Source organism: Sinohyriopsis cumingii, chromosome 7 (genome assembly GCF_028554795.1).
Source record: "Sinohyriopsis cumingii isolate HCF-2022 chromosome 7, ASM2855479v2, whole genome shotgun sequence".
Classification (NCBI taxonomy): domain Eukaryota; kingdom Metazoa; phylum Mollusca; class Bivalvia; order Unionida; family Unionidae; genus Sinohyriopsis; species Sinohyriopsis cumingii.
The window spans coordinates 117529696-117553105 of NC_142967.1; the positions used below are offsets into that span (position 1 = coordinate 117529696).

Below are 23410 nucleotides of genomic sequence, written 5' to 3' on the forward strand. Positions count from 1 at the left end.
AGCATCTCTTTGGTGAAAGATACTGCTTAGATAGACAGGAATGGCTTTTCTGGATACTTTATACATTAATTTGGCCTTTCTAAGAAATATTCTTTCATGTATTGTTAAAAATTTTATATTATTCTTTGCGTCCTGGAAATTGTCTATTCATTGATCTAGAATTTATGAGACATTACAGATTTGTGTGTGCTCAAACAAACATGCTTCTACATAAATTTAGAAATTGTTCTTTAGATATCAAAATTTAATTATTCAGATCTCACTGCTACACAATGTACTGTGCTCCTCTGTGGACAAACTTTAGTTCATGTATAAAAAAATAATTATTGCTTATAATAATAGTCTTCATTTTCTATTAAGCCTTCCAAGATGGAACTGTTCCTCTACCATGTTTGTAAACTAATGTATTCAGTTTTGAAGAAGTAATGAGAAAGAATATGTTTGTTTTTAATGATAACATGAATAGCCAGTAGTCAAAATTGTATCTTGAAATCTTTGTGGAACTATGATATTTATTTAAATTCTCAGATTATTGATAGTTGGAAAAAAATACTCTTTCAATGTCTTATATAATTTTATTTTTAACAATGCTGGTTCCGTTCTGTAGTTCTAGATTTGCTTGTATATTTGTACACAAAATACCTATGATCATTTATGTCTAAAAAAAACGCTTTTATTTCATACTTTAATTTAGATCGGCTATACAGTCTGAAATAAAGAATTCTCTTATCTCTTTAGCGAATTATGTAGGTGAGGTAACAGGTTGAGATAACCCACAAGATTCAATCATGTTTAGCCATCTTACTTCCTTACAGCCTAAATTGACTATGTTCAAATCCCCCATGGCAATAACTTCTAGATCATGAAGCAAGTCAGCTACGTCAATTCAGTCTCAAACAAGAGACAAGTGCATCAAGTGGCATGTAGACATAATATACATGTACCAGTACTGGCTTTGATAAGGCAAGACAGATCTGTATCCATACTGTCTCAAGCTGACTGATCTCAGTCTTTTCTTCACTGTCAGGAAACCTGACTGTTGATATATACAATTAACCTCCCTTCCTCTTAATAAATTTTTTCCTTTCTTTTTGTTCAATTTCATATCCACTCCTATACCAAGAAAAGTTTCACCTAAGCCTGACACACGGACTTTTCTGATCTGATTCAATATCAGTATAAAGTTTTAACAGTATGTATCTAATAGTAAGACTTGCCATGCAAAGCCATTTCTTTACCAGACCTAGTCAGGTGTAAGTAGATATTAGCTTTGAGGATTCACATTTAACCTTTACTATTATTGTAGTTGTAACTGATTACATGAGATGAACCATTACCCTCAGACAATCGAGTTGCAGTGCAACTGCCAGCTTCAACAGACAGGTGTTCTCTCCAGGGCTGTTTACTAAAGCAGTTGTGCTATGCTATCATTTTAAAGTCAATGCTAATGAACCCACCACTACATTATGTACCTGTACCACAAGACATTAGTATTTTCCACTGTCCTTATAAAACTGATGTTAAATAAATATCCTTACACCTAACTGGAGCCCTAGTAATCAAATCACATATGCAGTTAACTCTTCTGGGGTATTTAATCCTGGATTACTACTCACTCACTTAATCATTATCTTTGTACCTGGCTTGCTATAGTTCATGTGCCAAAATATATCTGTTTGTACATCCACAAATATTTTATTTTCCATTTTTTCCAGACTGTGAATGTCATTTTCTGTGATGAACAGTATCATGAGTGTACTGAGGAACAGGATGACACAAAGATGCATGTGTGTGATTTGTAATTTTAACATAGCTTTAACATTTCTGAGTCATATCACTATGATGTCTGCTGTGTGACAGTTTATAGTGATGTCTAGCACTGCGGCATGATGCCGCAAACATGTAACATTATGTCCCACCCAGTCACATTATCCTGACACTAGACCAACCAGTCCTAACACTAAGCTTTTAATGCTGAGCACCTAGCGAGGCAGCTGTTAGTACCATTTTTATAAGTCTTTGGTAGGACTTGGCTGAGGTTTGAACCTATGACCTCCCTCATCCGAGGTGGACACTCTAACCACTAGGCCAAAGGTGCATAATTTTACATGTGGCAATCAAATTATATGGGGAAGTGAAGAAATGAAGGATATCATTTATTTAAATTAAAAGAAAAATGAATATGACATAAAATCATGTTAATACTTAGGGAAATAAGGAATGCTATGTAAGTATGTGTAGTGTTTTATATGTCACTGCTATTAAATTTGTTACTTTTAAGATGACAACATTCATTTGTTAAAATATGTTGTAACACTAATGCATGCTTACCCTGATACTATAACAAATATCTAGAAATATCAAAGTCGACATAGCTAAATGTGAACTTGAATTACTATCTAAAAATCAATAAGAGCAAGACCGTTTGTACATCACGACATTGTACAGGCATGCTCATCTTTAACTACTGATATATCATCTATGAATAGTGCCCTCAGAGTATTCACTATTTCTATCTCTATAATTTAAGTTTGGCTCAGCATCGTCTTGTATACTTCAAGAGTCACTGGATTTAATAGATCTTTTTGACCTCTCAAAAGAACCATGTTCACTGAGTTTGTGTGAATTCGCACAGGAATGACAATAACATGGTTAATCATTACTGTTGAAATAGTCTTTATCATTACTGTTGGAATAGTCTTAATCATTACTGTAAGAATATAGTCTTGGTGACAAAATAAGGATTTCTAGTGCAAAATACAGGAGATGCAGATTTACAGCTAGCAATATCTAACGCAATTTCTTCCTTGCTGGGCTATCAGTTTTTATAAATTAAGCACAGTTTTTCTTTATGGCCATACCAACCACACGAGTTTCACTATATTCTTTTCCCATGCCAGTGAACATCAATGCTGTGTTCTCCATCCCCACAGCAGAAGCAGTCACATGACACCAATTCATCCCAAGATGCACTGTGTAAATTGGACAAGAACTGATACAGTAAAAACAATGAAGTAATTTTCAGTAAATCATAGAAAGTAGGTCACAGCAAGCCATTTTTCTTGCACAAAAACCTACTAGTGTTGCTGTGCCTTAAGACACCAAATCAAACCAAACATTTATCCAAAAATACACTCTTAGTGTAAGTTTTGGAGGCAATTGGTGAAAAAGGCATCATTATTTATTACAATCTAAACCTGTTTTTACATTATTATATTTTATAAATCATAAAAGTTGTCACAGTAACCTAGCTTTAGTTTGATGTCAAAAACTGAAGTAATACTGGCATATAACCCAAAGGACTACATTCAGCTGAAACCTGTGAACCAGAATGTATGTTATTTGAAGAAAATGTAATCCAAAGCAAATCTACTTTTAGTAATACTGAACCAAAATGAATCTGCTTCCTTCATTCTCAATGGGTGTACAATCAAAACAGAACTTCATTTTAATCTGCCATCCAGAACTGAAGTTGTGTGGAAATGAAATGCAAAATTAAAACCAAGTTTTATTTTTACCTCAAACCACCAACCTCAAAATCATTTGGCTTCTTTTTGTGCCTTATTTCAGTTAAATCTGTTCACTAGAATTTAAGTTACTTCGCTGAAATGAAAAGAATTGCGGAAAATGATTATTTAATTAAAGTGACTTCTACCTTGAAGCTAAAAGCCCTCAAACTGATTTGCATCTTCCTTTGGTTGGCAAGAACAAGTAACTGTGGCAAGAACAAGTAACTGTAATAACTGAATTAAGACTTCATTAAAATCTGTCCAGAAATGCATAACTTTTGTGCCAACATGAAACATACAAGAAAAATTCATTTTTAATGAGTGACTTAATCCTAAAAGCTGCTTACCTGAAAATCTCCAGGATTCTTTTCCTGTTTAAACAAATAGTAAACATAAGAAATTTTTACTTAAATCTTCCCCAACAATGTTCTTGAGTGGAAAATCAAAGGGTCAAACGCAAGCCAACCTGCCTAAATGTATGGCAATAAAAATGGCACAAGAAAAGTCATTGATGCACTGGAGAAATGGATGCATGTTTGCCATTCTTTCAATTAACAGCTGAAAATATTTACTTCTTGTCACTTTTATGTAATTTGAGGGAAGAATTATGAATGTGTTTTTACACAGATAAGCCTTATACTAGACAAGGTTATGGACCCTTACTGCACATTTGGCATAAGAAAGCCTGATACTAGACAAGGTTATGGACACTGACAGCATATCTGGCATATGAAAGCCTGATCCTAGACAAGGTTATGGACCATGACTGCACATTTGGCATAAGAAAGCCTGATCCTAGACAAAGTTATGGACCATGTCTGCGCATTTGGCATAAGAAAGCCTTATACAAGACAAGGTTATGGACCCTGACAGCACATTTGGCATAGGAAAGCCTTATACAGGACGAGGTTATGGTCCCAGATGCAGTTTCATTTGGCATATGAAAGCCTGATACTAGACAAGGTTATGGACCCTGACAGCACATCTGGCACAGGAAAGCCTGATACCAAACAAGGTTATGGACACTGACAACACATTTGGCACAGGAAAGCCTGATCCTAGACAAAGCTATGGATGCTGACTGTACATTTGGCACAGATAAGCTTTATAATAGACAACATTATGGATGTACATCTGGCACAGGAAAGCCTGATACTAGACAAGGTTATGGACCCTGACTACACATGATGCAAATCTGTCTCATCCCCTTTTGTTCTATAATGGTATTTTATATATTTGTCATTTAAACTCAGGTACCCAATACCATGTATACAAAACAATTATGACCTTTTCAGCAATCGGTGTTCTAACATTTCAATTAAAAACATAAGGTCCTCAAAAAATGAAAAAGAATCCTATTTTTCATTTAATGTATTATTTCTTTTGAAGTGTTTTTTACAAGAAAAATTTCAGAGAAAGTATGATTCATGATGAAGTCTATTATTTGAACAAACTGCCTGTAGGGAAGACATTTTCGAGATGCTCTTCTTCTCCCAGACTGTGTCAATGAGACAAGTTGCAGATCATTTTAAGGTCATTTGTAGAATAAGCATAGCCTACAATGTACTGAAAGGTCACACAAGCTTTTCTCTCCATACATCCCAAAAAGAATACTAAAAAAATTGTGGAGGCCCCGAGTGGCCGAGCGGTCTAAAGCGCTCTCTGTTACGGATCACTGCCATCTCACCTCTGTCTGTGTAGGTTCGAGTCTTGGATTCGGCCAATGTGGGTATATGAGAAAGCTTTCCAGTAGCTTATCGAGGGTCGGTGGTTCTTTCCAGGGATTCCCCAGGTTCTTCCTCCACCATTAATACTGGCTGCCATGTATAGACTATCGTGTGCTGAAAAATGGCATTAAACCCTACAACAACAACAACAACAACTAAAAAAATTGTGCATCACACTAATCCAACTTTATGTAATCATACGAAGACTATAGGTAACTGACCAAAAGTAAGGTAATTTACGAAGTATGAACTAGTGACTAGTCAAACTTTGCATCTATCAGCAACAATGGTGATACATGTAAAGGTTTTAAATCTAGTTGGAATTCAACAGATCTGACTCCTTAAGTGAACAAAGATTATTTTGTACATACTTCACAAAGTCTTTTCACAGGATACATGCACCATTTTGTTTAGGCAAAATAATGTTTATGGGTAGCACAATAGTCCTTCTCGTACAAAAACTAGATGGGTAAGGATCAGACACCAGACTAATAGAGGGACTAAAATCTAGATCAGCAACTTAATACACGTAGACCTGCAAAATTATGTGCCAATGATGGGGACTAAGTGAATATTTTGCAAAGAAAAAAAAATTCAAATATCAATTTGGTATAGTCACTTGTAAATGAACAACATAAAAAGAGTTGATACCAACAAAACCATGGCCAACTTAGATACAACTAGCCATACTGTTGCATTTAAGTGCCAATTTCAAATGTCATATATAAGCTCCGTCTAATCAATATTCATCATTTAGAAAGCATTGGAAAGAATAAATCAGACAATCAATCTGATTAATTTTATCACTCTCGCTAGCTAGCTATATAGATAAATAGATAGATAGATAGACAGACAGACAGCCAGATCAGACAGATAAATAGATAGAACCAAAGATGAGAGTAAGAGAGACAAATGACTGGATGTATTGTGCATACATACGTACGTATGCACGTACGTACGTACATACATACATACAGAGTTAGTCCCCCTACATTTAATGATTCTTTTTCCGCTCCACGCAAATGATCATACAAGTGAAAATCAAACACAATTTATCATGAGAATCATAAAACATGCAACACTTATTAATACAGCAGTCCTTGTCTTAAACACCCCCACCCAAATTAGCGGCCACCTGCTTTTAATGGCCACAATTCCCGGACACCAATGAGTTTGTATTGAAAAGCACCCTTCTTGCATGGTCACCCTCATATGCTGTCACAGAGCAGCCAATATATTAATGCCAAAAAATGTCAAATCATCCCTCACAAGTGTGCACATGTTGGAGTTTACAGACAGACATCTCATAAATATTCTTGATTTCTAAATTCAACACTGTGACCTTTGTTCCAACATGATGAGAAAGTACATAAATTTCTCCATAAAAAGAGGTAAGTAATCTGTTTATCCATACTGCTGTGTGCATCTTAGATGTCAGATTCTGTCACTTTGAAAATTACTGGCTATTATTACCAATGATAATTATCAAGATGATAAAAAGCAAAGAGCTCTGGAGCAGTGTTATTCTGCTCAAGAATGTGTGTGTGTGTGTGTGTGATTTGGATTTTTAACAGAGCTTTAACAATTTTTCAGTCATATCACTACAATGTCTGCAATGTGGCAGTTTATACTGATGCCTAGCACTGAAGCATCGTGTTGCAGACATGTAACATGATGTCCCACCCAGACACATTTTCCTGACACCAGGCCAACCAGTCCTAACACTTACTTCTTAATGCTGAGTGCTAAGCGAGGCAGCTTAAGTACTATATTTGTAACTCTTTGTTATGACTCGGCCGGTTGGACGCTCCAACCACTAGGCCACTGGAGTGGGGTATCATACTAAAACCAGTCAATCACATGACAAACACACTTCCTATCATAGCTACAATTTGATTTGACAGTGGTAAAGTTGCCAAAGAAGAAATAAATTGTTGCAAAAAGTGCAAAATGTCATCAGGCATGTTCAATTTGGAAGAAAAAGTTGACTATACAAAAAGAGGGAGTGTCCTTTGATTACTGCTGAGAAATCTGATGTCAGAAAGACTCAAATAAATATCATCTATGATATATTCTGCAACAGTGTAAAAATGGAATGGACAGATAATGATAGTTTGTACAATGCACGATTCTTCAATGCTGATTTTACTGACATGGATTTCAAATCGTTTTGCACCACAATTGATCATTATTTGTAACTGATTAAAATTACATTTTATCACATTAATTCATAACAAGAATAAGATTTTTTAATGAAAATATTCAATATTTATAAATTAGTCACTTCTTTTCTTACTTTTACATGTAATTATTAATCATATCTGTCTGAACTCCTCTATAAGACAGGGCTCACTTTATTACTAAACCACAAGCTGATTATGTATGTACTTACTTCTAGATCAAATTAATGCCCATATAGTAAGAGCATTGTAAGTGCCTTTCTGCAATTGAGCAACATGACACTTTCATTGACCTTCAAGTTATTAAAGAGTTTCACAAACTGCACTTGGCAAACTTGTATGATGGCAGACATTCCATTTTCAGTATCTGGTGGAAATGTCTCTGTGGTTATGTGCAGCTCTAATGTATAGCACAGTGCCACTGTCATAACACGCTACAGCTAGCAGTTAAGCTAATAATAAAGATAAACAAGATTTGTATCTTTATTCATCAAAAGTATGTATTCACACATGTTTATTTACACATATTAACTGCCATGACCACCACTAAAATATGAAAATCCCCATTTACAAAAATGCCACAGGGGGAATTCACTTTTTGCATGAAAACTTGGAAGGTGTACTTACAGGCACACATTCATGTATGTAGATAGATAATGTACATGAAGGTTCCCCACTGAACTGCATATGGTTATGATAACACTAACAAATGGATCTGTAATTAAAATTTCTCTTAGATCTGATTACAAAATTATGTACTCTTTACAAATACAAAAAACATCAGTGTTTCTGGGCAATTTCCAAATCCCTATGAATCATCCAAATATATTAAGTTTAATTATTTCAGCTGGTAGCCACTACCATGAACTGTATTCAAAATAACAGATAAACTTAAAAGGATTACAAAATTTATCTTACTGAAACAGATGTTTCAAAAATTAATCTCCTCTGGTTTCACCAATCACATTTCTCAGTGTTCATATGAGGACAAAACATTTAAATCGACAATCTCTGTGGGAATTGAGTATCAGATTCTCCCTGAATGTGATATTTATGATATTTATACTCACCAAGGGCTTATCTGTAGTAGCTTATAAATATTAACATTTTCAGCGCAACTTGCTCTTGTAAATTTTCAACAATTAAAAGATCTGAAAAGACATTCCTTGTGTTACAATTATAAATCTACATTTTAATTGTCCAGATAATAGCAGAATGGCAGTTTGAGAGAGGTTCAATTTCAGGAATGAAAAACACAATAATTGGTTATATTGCAAAAATAGCTAATTTCTGCTGAACATTTAAATTCATAGCTGTCTAGGAAAATGCAAAAGAATAAATTTAAAAAATTAGCCGACAGACAACTGACAATGCAAGGCATAATAATTAAAACGTTTAGATCAGATCCTATACCCATTTCAACTTCTCGGGGTTCTTTCCGTGTTTTTCCCCCGAGTTCTTCCTCCACCATTAATACTGGCCGCCATGTATAGCCTATTGTGTGCTGAAAAATGGCGTTAAACCCTACAACAACAACAACAATACCCATTTCAACAATGTAACCATGATCTGTCACTGCATAATGTGCCAACTAGAAAAAAAACCCTGTTAACAATGATAATAACCAACTAGAACAGTAAACCATAATCATATATTACATAATGTACCAGCTAGAATAAACATTGTAAACCATTATCTGTTAGCACATGTGCCAGCCAGAAAAGTGCAAATGATGATCTGTCAGCATGTAATGTGCCAGCTAGAAGAAACATTGTAAACCATAATGTTCAGCTAGAATGAACAAATTAAACCATGATTTGCTGGCATATAATGCTCCAGCAGATCTGGGAATGGGCAACAACAAAACAAACAATGTAATCCAGGAAGTTGGCACATCATGCAATGGTCTTTTTGCTCTATGACTTTTGATCAAGTGACTCCAAATTTTAAATATACTAACTACTATATCCATTCAAATTTTGTTGATAATATGGAATTAAGCAATACAGACTGACAGTCTGTCTGCAGTACAGAAGACCTATGGAAGTAGAGACAGCTGATAATTCTGTTACACATGAATAATTGATCTGTACAAAAAAGGCTTGTGAAGTTCTAAGACACTGAAGGTTTCAATTCCAAATGACCAAATTAATTATCTGGTCCATGGTGGAAAGATCAATACTTATCAACAAATTTTACATCAAGACAGTGCTCCACAAAATTTATCTCACACAAAGGCCAAAGGCAAGTGGCTTCTGAAGAAGCATTTGTCCCAAATTGACTTGCCCTAATTAAATCAAACAGAAGTCTTACAAGGGTCTGACGCTCACCTGGCAAATAAGAATTTCCAGGAATTCTAGACAAGTCCATTTCTTCTGTCCTTTTACTTCTTTTTAACCACACTCCATCATATTTTTTTTGTTGCTGTTGTTTAGGGGTTTAATGCTATTTTTTCAGCACAAGGTAGGCTATGCATGGCGGCCAGTATTAATGGTGGAGGAAGAACCTGGGAAAACCCCGGGAAGAACCACCAACCCACGAGAAGCTACTAGCAAGCTTTCTCACATACCCACATTGGCCAAATCCTAGACTCAAACCCACACAGACAGAGGTGAGATGGCAGTGAACAGTAACAGAGAGAGCTTTAGACCACACGGCCACTCTGGGCCCCCACTCCATCATACTAATCATGGCACAAAAAAAATCTTACATTTCTGAGTTATCATGTTTACAAGGTACATGTGAGTGAAAAACAAAATTCAATGTCATGACCTATGACCTTAAGCCTGACATCATGGATAGAAGATAAATGAACTTGTCCCAGACAAGATCACAATAATAATGCAGGTCCAGTTTGGTTAAATCTGTAACTGAATATTTAAAAACCAAAAGAAACCCACCATTACTGAACTGATATCTTTCAAAATATTCCTCAAATATATCCACAAACTGAGTTGGATTTTTAAAAAAAATATAATTCATACTTGATTATGTGTGTCATACTTGCAAACCAGCACAGCTAAAACGCAGTCAAGACCTCTGAGCTTAAAATCAATATCAGAGTGCTGCAAAATGTTTGGTCCAATTGTGTTCAAAAGCTCAGTAAAGTGCTTATTATGTAAATAAGTTCTATTTTTATTTTAATTTTTTTTTTTTAATTCTCGGAGTAAAATCATTGGTCTAATCAAGGCCATATTCTGTGTACGTGTACGTGATTTTTTTTTATGTAAACACGGTAAACATGGCCCTGTGTTTTGCAATTCTGGTTTTTCCATTACTGCGCATTTGTTAGTTTTAATAGAGATGCATAGAGAGAGATTTCTCCGTTTTGGGCTTTTTACACTGATGTCAAGTTATTTTGTTGCAGCCAGATTTTGAGTTATAATTTTCTTCAGATCAGTTGGATTTCAAAAGGATTAATTCTTTTTTCTCTGGAAATATTTTGAGGAGTGCTCACAGAGATTTTGGAAAGACACTGCTTAGAAATTTAATTTGGATTTCCAACACCGGAGTGTCATTATTTGTATTTCTACAAGGAACTGTAAAAAACAACACAGTACAGACAACAGTATATGTTATTGTCATCCACCTTGGATTTTCCATCAGGATTCGAACTTAAAATTTAAATTGTGTATTATTCTTGGATTATTTTTTAATTTGATTCTTGAAACCGTAAGATCTTCTCCTTTTTCCATTTTTACAGAATTTTTCCGGGGAAATAAATTATTTGTTAAATTTTAAAAAGCTTGCTGTTTTCACTCTTTCTGTGTTACTGTTTATTAGAGCCTAAAAAAACATGTAACAAATTGTGCTGGGGTCTGCCCAGCATGTAGTAGAGTGCTCCTCTCACTGGTGGTTAGAGGACAAAAAAGAATCAATATAAAGGGGAAACCCCCACTAAGATTATTTAAGAATTACCCTTCTAAACTTGGTGGATTTTCATAGTATCTTCGATAGAATTATTTCTTTAATCAGTCCCTTCGAGAAGATCTATAACTTGAGGCAATATAAATGTTCCATTTCTCTGTCTTTCCTTCAAAAAGGTAAAAAACTTCAGACAAAATGAGATTATCATCATCTGACAATTTACATCTACAAACAAATGTTGATGAGTTTGGTAACTAACAATTTTAAACACATAATTTAAACTGACTGGATGCTTTCATGCGATCATTTTGAAGATGCAACAATTTTCCATAAAAGAAATAAGGTACATGAGGAGCAACAGGGAGTTACGGGGAACAAATGGTGAATTAAAAGCTAATTATATAAATACTGTAAGGAAAGCCACTGTCATACAATACACAAGTTAGACAACAATCTGTCAAGTGATACCAGTGACTCAGACAGTATTAGCAGAGAAAACTCAGGCACTAAAAGCACACTTAATTTCTCTACCAATACCCTTTTCATTGCCCCACCCTACATTTCGGGTATTCTCCCTGTGCATATAGTTTAATACTAATTACTATTTTTTTGTTATATTTTTACCTTTTGTTTGTCCATGGATGGATGGATGGATAAATAAATAATGAGTAATGCATTTGGTAAAAACAGTGAAATCATAAATGAAGTCATGCAGCCTCAAACCTGTTTATGAGCATGGCTGGTGACATGTTTGTAGCCATTACTGATAATCACAAACTTTTTAATAATCTTTAATAATGATAGCTTAAGCAGGTATGACACAGTGACTAAAATCAGCCCTGGTTGGCTACTGTCTATGGCCAAGGTCCTTGTAATTATCTGCCTTCACATTAAATAACTTGTGTTGCTGTGTCATAAAACACCACACCAAGCTAATCTACACCCCTCTCATTCATGGAAACAGTTACCATATCTGAAAGTGTATTTTCCTACCGAAAATCTATCAGATAAAAAGGTATTGATTTCGCTTGTTATCCACAAACTGAAACAGAATATTGCAGTGACAGTAACTTAATTTTAATGCACATGTGGAACACTGTAAGGCCACTGTTTCTCATTAGAGCTCGTAATACTAATGCAATTCTAATAATAAACCTAAGGAAGCACCATAATACTGAGAACTCAATATATTCATATTATAAATAATACGAACCACTGTATTATTTTTAAAACTACAAGTGCTTAAAACTTTGAACACCCTTTCCACACCAAAGGAATGAACAGCTACTATATAATCAACGTTCCCAAATTCTGCTTGTGAAAAAAGGCAAACTTAGAGTAAAAGAGCAGGACCTTTCTCTATCCCATTTCCATTAATTATAAGATCAGCTTTCAAATGATTTTTCTTAATTCTGACTTTCATTATCAACCAGTCATGGCCTCCCAAACCCATATAATCCTCTATTTTATGTTCACCCATTTCTTGACTGATGCTCATCTTTTGTTCTTAAAACCACTAGCTAATGCAATGGTCTTAGGTCTTGTCTCATCAGCTGATGCAAGCAACAAGGAACAAGATATCAGGAAACATATTTAATCATGGTTTTCTGTGCATGCTCTAGCACCAGTTATTGTTGTTTAATTCAAACAAACAGCTGGGATCCATAAATAGAACTTGGTCCCGTCATTTTGAGAAGATTTTTCTTTTTTTTAGGAACAAAATATTTAGTAGTAAAATGCTAATATACCAGCCTGATTCTTATCTATTTGATCTACTCAATCGCAAGGCACTAACAAGGGTCATGGAATGCATTAACAGCTTTCATTTTCTTCCATACTGTACTGTATTTCTGTAGCAGAAATCAATACAGAAACATGTGGCATTCACCTATCTTTGATGAAAAGGAGAAAATATATGTTATAGAAGATTGTAACTTACATGACCTATTGATAATGTATATCACAAGGTGTGATTAGTTTTCTGGGCTTAGAATTTAAGAAACCACAGCAAGTAATACATTTTCATTATCTGCTTGAAAATATTCTTAGAGTTAGCAAGTTAAGACATTGTTCTTTTGCTAGTGAATATACTTGCTTGTAAGACAAGCCAAATTGCAAACTGAACACACCCAGATCTGCTGTTACATAATGCACCAGTAGATCTGGGTCTGTGCAGTTTGTTAGAGCTATTCAGAAGAATAAATAACATAGACCATAATCTGCAGGTGCATTATTCTACAACCAATCATAATCTGTGTGTGTGTGCATGTGTGTGCATGCATACATGTGTGTGTGATTTCGATTTTTAACATCACTTTAATAATTTGTCAGTCATATCGCTACGATGTCTGCACTGCAGCAGTTTAAAGTGATGTCTAGCACTGGCACATCATGCCACAGACATGTTAAAACCAGACATGACACAGTCTATGTTCAAACCATCAACAATGTAAATGTGGAGAACTTAAGTTGTGTACTGAAATGGTATTGGTAACAGACATCATAACATAAGACACTCTGCTTTCTTGCAGGCATATAAAAAAGGAGCCAGATAGTGAATAGTCTTTTCAATCAGTATCTTGGAAATGTGGATCAATATATTATCAGGGTATAAATATCAATGACTAATACATCAATATTATGATTAAGAAATACAGCCTTAGTTACATGGCAAATGTTATGTTGGATACCCATTTTTTGTGTGAATTAAACTGGCATTGATGAAATCTTCGAAGCTTCTGCCTGGGCGAAAGCTTTAATTCTATCATTCAAACTGATAATGTGCTACTGTCTTTATATAATGAAGATCACTTAAAAATGTAGAGGTAGCTTGCCTCATTTCTGGCATTACAAGTCTGAAAATGTTTCATCATCAAAACACTTATGTGAAGAAATTTTAGATGTGAGTGAGCAACAAATTCTATTTTACACTCTTCCAAGACAATTTCTGGTTATGATTTGTAAAGAACCCCAAATACTGGGAAAGTTTATAATACCAAAATATGCAATCATCTCGTGTAAAGGGCACTGAATATTGACTGTGAAGATGAACAAGATTGCCTTATCATGACCATAAAGTTGTGAATAAGCAAGGCCTTCTTCACACATGTGAAAAACTTGGCTTCATTTCAAACAACATATTAATTATGTTTAATATCATTCATTGATGTCACAGTAAGCCATTTCCAGACCTGAGGCATTCACAACCAAATGTGTTTAAAATCAGATTTCCAGCATTATGGAGATTCGACTGATAAAAGTTCATGTGGTGATCAAAAATATTTCATTACAATTGCAATAGAATCATAGTCACAAAAACCTAAAATCAAGATTATTTGCTTCATGATTACAGTTTGAAAAACACAACTACAATTGTAATGTTAAATTTCACAGAGTGGGAGACTAATAATAATGTTACAACTCTATGGTCTTAAACTAAGTAACAGAAAGAAGCAAGACCAACATGTTTTGTAAACTTTAACAAATGTATTTTACTGCCCTATAATACATAGTAAAAAATAAAAGGAAAACACAGTATTGTGAATTAAATCCCAAATAATCCTAAATGTTCTATCACAAATCCAAAAGCACTGAATTTTCCTAATGAATTCCAAGTCTTGAATGTGCTAATGCACCAACAGTCTTGTATGTGCTAATGTACCAATAGTCTTGATGTATCATGATGATATAATCCAGAATGTCTTTAAATGAATTCACAATAATTCCAAATGAGTGTTTTGATCCAAAATGTCAATGAACACATTGTAATTCCAATGAATATTTTAAATTAATGATTCCTCTCTAATTCTATCTAAACACAACTAAAAACTCTGATCAATGATTCCCAAAGACTGATATTAATATAGGAATTTTGACCATATCGATAAAACACTCTTTTATATACAGGGAAAACCTATTATAATGCGATTCTGCTTATAACATGATGGCAGCATGGCTTCCATTTTTTAATTTAAGGTAACCTTTCTTTTTAACATCCTAAGTACATGCTCTCGGAAAAGCCCATTATTCGTATCCCTTGCAGATTTTTAATACCAGCACTGCGTTTAATATTGCCTTAGCTTCACCATGCACTGTTTCTGCCATATTGGCATGTATACAATTCAAAATTGAAGAATATTTGATGTCTGATGAAACCCAGTGAACAAAACAAACGATATATGATCAAGAGGTTAGTTAAAAATGATATTGAAATTTCAATGCACATTTTCTTTGAGGAAGTTTTTCAAAAAAATTTGTTAACAGGATCCCGCTTATATCGTGATGTTTATCTTTGGACCCCAAGCATCACATTATAATGGGTTTTACCTGTACATCCCCAATTGACCTTTGATGCATTTTCTGAAAAAACTTGAACATGTTAATTACACATTCTTTTTATATTACTATGTAAATTTAATTTGTATTGTGTGGTTGACCTTTGTCAGTAACTGACGGTCAGAGTTTGGGTCTACTGACTAATGTCATTTTTTTACATATGTTTACTTGGATTTGAGTTCAGGGCTGGTTTTATTCTTGGAAATTCTATTGTCTACCTTATTTTTGTCATGATGTTTACTTGAATTTAAGTTCAAGGCCTAAACTTGTTTCAGTGTGGTTAACTGTCCATTTTAATTGGTAATAAATATTTTTTCCTCTTCAGTGGCTATGATTTCATGATGCATTACTATTATTTGCCATGAATGTTGACAAAAATATGTGTCAGATGTCTCTGAAGTTTATATCAATCATGAATCTGTGATATATCTATGTTACTGATTTCAATTTATTTGTGTTAATTAAACATGCATGCAGATGTAAGTACAAGAATCCTTATTTATACTGTATATGTTAGAACTAGATGCATCCCCTTTCTACAGTTGTAAGATTAAAGAAAAGAAAATTTCACAACTGATAAGTACATTAGTTCTTAACTTCAATAAAATTTTACAACAAGTGCAAATTATTTAAAGTTTTTTCAAAATTTAAATTTCACAAGCCTTCTTTCTAAACACTCCGGTGAAAAAATTGATTGTGCTATTCAAAATAATGGCAAAAATGTAAATAGTAAGAAGTGTAAACAGTTTATTGGAATTCTGAAAGTGAAGTAATTGACTGACAGCTGGTACATAGTAGACAGATGAAGCTTTATGAATCATCTAGAAAATCAATATTTCCAGCCCATGGCAAATCTAAGTGGTTTTTTTATACATCTGTAATGTTATAGTTTCCTTCAGTAGTACAGGATTTAATTCTCCCACAATCAGTTTAACTGCATTTAACTAAAAATAACTTCATGCATTTGTCAAGATTTATAATTGAACCTTTAAAGCATGCTCAGTTCAAAATCTGAAAGAAAAAGCACAATCAAACTGCTTTAAAACACATTATTCATTATGTTCATCCAGATTTAGAGAGAGGTCCCAATGTATGTAGTGATGATCTCCTAAAAGAACGGCATGAAAAGATTCAATGACTAATTACTTCCACAACCTAAAAACACTTCAAAGTAGCCTAATTTTGTCCTCAGATGTGACTGCTGCTGATAGCATACCTCTTGACAATATTTCAGTAAAATGCGTATTTTTCTACCTGGTTTGGAACTAATGTCTTTCTTTTCTTTTGTCTCAGAAGGACACTTTGAAAACACATTAAAACACAGCTTATGATATCAGAGTCTCAACGAAATTGATTATTGACCAAAACTAAATCAGATCTATTTAATGAGTGTGCTCACCATAATCAAATACATACTGTACTATCATTTCAAAGCCAAAGTAAAACCCTGACTAATGGAGAAATACCAGCATTCCAACCTGCAACTAAAACAGAATTGAAAAGTGAAAATTGCCAATTGGGCACCCTCTGGCAACCTTTGGATTCATAATATGGCAACTAGAATATTATATCAACACTTTCTAATTATAAACATAAACCACATTTTATGCTAAACACATGTGGCAGATGCAACTGAATTCATGGCATAAACACTCTTCGATCGTGCGACAGTTGGTTCTTTGATTAAGATGCCATCTTTAAATGTGACTAATCTGGCTTACAGCTGAAAAGTCACCAGTCTAGTACATGACCTTGACAATAAACCTCAAATAAATATTAGTTCCAGAAAAATACGAGCATGAAGAGAAATAAATACAGAAAATTTAGAGATAAGACTAAGGCTAAGATTTTATAAACAATTGTTAAGGTTCGTTTATCAGAAGCTTGGAAATATACAAAGAGATGGTTCAGAAAACTCCAAATAATGAATTTTAGCAGCAGGTCTTAAGCTGAAGCAGATGATGACTAATGGGAGTTATATATATATATATATGTATGTTTGCAGACGATGCAACCTTGTATACATCTAGTTCTGATACTGAAGTTATCCAAATGAGGTTAAACTCAAGTCCAAAACTTGGCACAACAAAATAGGATGGTAATTAATGAAGGTAAAACAAAACGTACGAATTTGGGGACATCACAAAAGCTACACAAGTCAGGGAACCCAGAACTATCTCTTGCAATAAATAATGATCCATCAGAAATGTCAAACATGAAAAGCTTGTAGGTGTGCCCATAGATAATAATTTATTATGGAATGACCATATTGATAAGTTTAGTAAAACACTGTCACCCAAAATTGTCCTACTCAGCAGAATCAAGAAATATTTACCTATGGAAACTCACAATATATACTGCAAGTCATATATTCTTCCAACAATGAATTATTGTTCAAATGTATGAGGAAACTGTGCTAAATCTTAGCTTGACTGGATTTATCAACTTCAGAAACGAGCAACATGCATATTTTTTGACACATCTATTGATCATCCCTCAAAAGCATTGTTTACAGAACTCAAATGGTTCACAATATATGACAGGATAGACTTTCACAAGGCAGTGCTTTTATATAAATGTCTACATGGAATTGCACCAGAGTATCTTCAGGACTTCTTCAGGCCTTTTTCAACACAATACCAGTTGAGATCAATATCACATGGAAACCTTCTAGCACCAAAACCAAGAACAAAGCAATTTAAATAGAGCTTCCAATACTCTGGTACAGTTCCATGGAAAAAGCTTCCATTACATGTAAAATCTGCTGAAAATATTACAGTATTTAAGAAGAAATATCATGAGCATGTATGTGTTTCTAATTAGATCATGGAATTTAGTATTTTAATACTAAACATGTTAAAATAAACAGTAATTATTTCTATCTTCATATAATGTGCATTGTTATACTCTCCTTCAGAGGGCCTCAAGGAGAATAGTCCTTGACTGATGAGTCACCCTCTATAAATAAAGCATTGTTTATTTTAATAATTTACTCTCAAATTTGCCATAATTAAAACATTCACTTTATAGCTAACTGGAGCAGTAAATACACTGACAACCTGAAATGTAATGCTTCAAATTAAACTGTTTGCATACTGTGAATGCTCCAAAATAAATTTATTGTCTCTTTATAATCAATTTACTAGCCTAAAATATGTGAATATCCTGCTTATCTAGAGCCTGGACTGCAGACTCTAACTATTTCCACATGTCTGTGACTACTGTATAACATTTTCTGCCATTCCAATCATATGACTACCGTATATACTCGCGTATAAGCCCATTCGCGTATAAGCCACCACCACCCAAACTGAACTGGTAAAACTGTTATAAAGTGCATGACCCGCATATAAGCTGACCCATCATTTCTAGACTACCGGTACATCACAAGATGCACAAAGTGAGTTCTGAATACGTTTATTTAGGCAAATCACATTATTAAATAAAATGAAAGTAAGAAAGCTAATTTATATGTTGAAATAAAAACAATTCTAAAGTGTTAAGTCTTAATGGAAATTTAATTAATCCTCATTCTAAAATCATGAATTACAAAAGTTCTATCACTTTTAGAATCCTTCAAAATCTGGCTCTGTATCAGACTCGCCAAACAGTTCACGAAACTCGGCTTCTGTTACGGGCGTGCTTTCATCATATACATCATCATTGTCATCATGGTCATACGATAGTGTGTCGTTCTCCTTCTCGCTCTCCTTGTCATTGTCAGATTGAAATATAGCATCATCCTCTGTTCCATCCGTGGCATTGCTGATACAGCACTTCCTGAATGATTTTGCAATCATTTCCGATGGAATTGAGTCCCACGCTTCTTTTACCCACTTGGCGACCAAATTGATGTCCGGCCTCAATAAATTCCCGCCTTTTGTCATTTTCACAGCCCCTGAACAAACCCATTCTGCCCACATCTTTCATAACTTGTCCTTAAAAAGTTTGTCCACTACCATATCTCATTAAACAATATATCTGAGAGTCGGCATGTATTAGTAAAGTCATTGGCATTGTACAACAAAACAAACCTATTATCCCCGAGGCATTTACCACAGATTAAGCATATGGTAGCTATTGTACAATACTCTACCGCTAACAAACCACTTTGCTTTACAAACAACTGAACAACAGTAGTATATAAACTGTGGCTGCCGGTTACTTCTAAAACACCTGTCAAAGAAATCCCACAAATTATATTGTTTTACAATTATTCACGCTGACTCATATATTGCCCTGTTATTTACCCTTCCTAAGCGTGCGCGCAACAAACCCCTATGGAGCCTCTCGCTATTGTTCCTTTAAGACTATCATACATGTATTTCTATTCTCGATCAAAATGTTTGTCGTATATACCTTCAGTATCGTAATTCTTTTATTTTTTTACGTAGATTCTTTTCATATTTACACTGAAATAAGCTAGCATGCATTTGTATGATAGCGTAGAGTTTAATGATTACTGATTAGCTGAGGGTTAAATACTTGACTGGAGATTACTAATATGGCGGTTCTTTTGGAAAATACACATACCACCATGGCTCAAATAACACGTATGGCTGCATTTTCTGGTGGATGGACATCTGTCAAATAGACGTCAAGTACGTTAAAACATGTTTTTCATTCATCATCCTACCACATAAGTTAGAAAAAAAATATTTGTTTCACTTCACGACAGCACAAATCTTATGAGCCATGTGGCATCATTAGGCATGTGATCTCATCTTCGACGATCGAAAGAAACAATAAATACTGGAAATCGAGGGGAAAAAGCGTTGAAAATTTCAGACTTGGACCTTGGCCCGCAGATAAGCCGAACCCCCTTCTTCCAGGCCTTATTTTTTCCTAAATTTTTCGGTTTATACGCGAGTATATACGGTAATTGCATGATGTGGCAAAGGTACTAAAGACAGATATTATGGAACTCTCTACCCTATAGGTCAACGTTGCTTTAAAGGTTATTAGTTGATATGAAAGCTCAATGAATGGGCAAAATAAATGTAAATTTTTTATATTCACTCAAGAAAATAAATAAATTCAAAAATATAAATCCTGATAGTCCACTCTTTTTGGGGGAGACTTTTGGCATTTCTGACTTCATTAGAACTTACTCCACTTTTTCAACCAGTTTTCTGACACAACATTCTTCTTCCATTCAAAAGCTGTGACAGTTATTTACTTGTTGTAACATGATGAATATATATGGGAATAAAGACAGTAAATAAAAACGGCAGGTCTTACACATACCATGCACAATTTATATTATAATTGGATTCACAAGAAACAGTGGCACCTGATCTTCACATTTAGCAATATTCAGATAAAATCAAAAGAATAGTAATGAATGGGTTAAATCATGTTTCTTTGATTTCTGAAATCATGTATAAAAAATTTCAATTTCAACTGGAAACCTCAGTTTTATCTGCATTTGTTAATCTAATGGCTTTGCAGTCACAGCACTGCACAGTGCATGTGAGAAAGTGGTGGCTATGGTGTATTACTTTTGGTAATAAGACATCAAAACATGTCCATATAAATCTGATTTTTAAATCTCTCAGGGAGCCCCAGGGAATACAACTAAGATAAGGTCTGTCTTGCACATCATTATTTAGTGACAAAACATACATTCATAAGGGTGCAATAAAGGAAAAGATGTACGCAAAAATTGAAGGACCTATGAAGTGTGTGTGTGATTTGGATTTTTAACATAGCTTTAACACATTAACCCCTGGCGATGAGTTAACGTGGCAGGAGGTAGTAGCCTATTGCCGAGTTCTGTAGCATCAAGGTCATGTATGATACACTAAAGTGGGTGGTTTTATAGAAAGGCAGACAGATGTAGCTTCACAATGATACCAAATAATCTGAACGTTTTAGTTGCACTACAAAATACAGAGGGAAACACCTAATTTTTTGGACCTGATTATTTTCCACCCAAATTTCACCCATTGTCAGAATCCAATTTTGCGTCAGAGTTTTAGACCTTTTGGTCTCAGATCTAAGGCAGACTGGTATGAACTGCAAACAAACAGATGAAGCTTTGCAAAAAGTAGGAAAAGATGAGCATTTGAAATAAAGAGTGGTCTTGATACGAAAATAATGAGTCCGTTGAGCAAAAAAAAAATAAAAAAATAAGAACTCCAACTTTTACCCTTCTGTTCATTCGCAAGCCAAACAGTCAATGAAAAATGATGTTTCTAACACAACTAGGCATTAGGTCACTGGAGAAGTTGATGTATTAGGATGTATTCAGAAATAGTTCTCAAAGTGTGTTTCCTACTCGAATTTCAGGTCAAAATGACAAAAACCTCCAGTGTTAATGTGTTCACAATTTTTCAGTCACATTGCTACGATGTCTGCACTGTGACAGTTGATAGTGATGTCTAGCACTGTGGTATCATGCCACAGACTTGTAGCATGATGTCCCACCCAGTCACATTATTCTGACACCAGTCCAACCAGTCCTAATACTAATGTGTTAATGCTGAGCACATAGTGAGGCAGCTGTTAGTACCACTTTTATAAGTCTTTGGTATGACTCAGCCTGGACTGAACCCGTGACGTCCCGCATTCGAGGTGGACACTCTAACCACTAGACCAATGGAATGGTTGAAAGATCTATGAAAGATATTAAAATGTATCCAAGATTTGTTGGATAACACTTGGATAAAATTCTGCAATGAAAGCTTACTTACCCTGCCTTTTCCTGTCTGTCTCTGGGTCGATGGTCAATCACAGTAGTAACCATATCTTCCAGGCTCTGGTCATGTACCACCAGTACATTGTGGTCAACTAGTGTCAAGTCTAACTTTCCAGTGGCCTTTAGAGTCTGAAGGTCAATGTCATCTCGAAAGGTTAGGTCAGTTTGTTTGATGTTCAGCCTTCCCAGAAAATAGACTGTTTCTGTCCGCAGTCGGTACTGGTCTGATGTGATATTGAGAACAGGCAGGTACAACACTCCTATATCTTTTACACTCTTCTGTAATGAAAAGAAAATGTTAAAATCAGAGAATGTTCACTTCTAAACACTGCACAAGGAGAAATTTTATGACTGTAAAGTCTCTGTAAATTTCTGACACTGAAGTTAATTTTCATCATTTGTGAATTTTCCATACTACAATAAAACCTTCCCGTGCATTTTGTGATCAAGCCCCAGTCATGGCCATAAGCTGTAAAATTATGGTTAGATTCAAAACTTTTTATTGGTTTATTTTAAGTCAGACTTAAATTTTAGCAAATCAGATTACTGGTTTCTAGACTGAAATTTAAGTTGAAATATATGTTGCATTAGTAAAATTAAAAAGCCAGGACAAAGAAAATCAAAAAAAGGGAAACACACAAGTTTTCCATGTAGTGTACATTACTGTTTACAACAAAAAAAAATAAAGATGAAAATGATCATTTTATAACCAAGGTTTTAAAAGCATTTCATTATTTGACATTTTATATATTCATGACTAATTCCCTAAATAAGTCTTCCATTTTTCTTATGCAAAATTTTAAATTATTTAATTCTTGTCAATTTGCTAGAATAAAGTTTGACTCGAAAAAATTTATCATTAAATGATTTCTATTTCATTAAAGATGGCACATTATCAGAACTCTCTGTTAACTTTAAAGACAGAGTTCTGGACCCTCAGACAGCAGAAACTGTTGCTGTGGTTCTGGGGCAGGTGGGGGAAACTGATAGGAAGAAGGGATCCAGGTTAGAAAAGTCAGTTCATCAGTGGAAATACAATGAATAATTTCTGAAACATCTGAATAACAATATATAAGTGAGCGACTTTGCTTG

General features: G+C 34.5%; 1 protein-coding gene across 1 annotated transcript in view; it reads right to left on the minus strand.

Annotated features, from left to right (window-relative positions):
• Positions 1 to 23410, minus strand: part of LOC149796001 (uncharacterized) — a 199533-nt gene that overhangs the window by 169539 nt on the left and 6584 nt on the right. The window contains exon 3 of the mRNA XM_089965923.1: positions 22314 to 22597. Within this exon, the coding sequence (XP_089822049.1) occupies positions 22314 to 22597 (284 nt within the window). The remainder of the gene's footprint in view (positions 1 to 22313; positions 22598 to 23410) is intronic.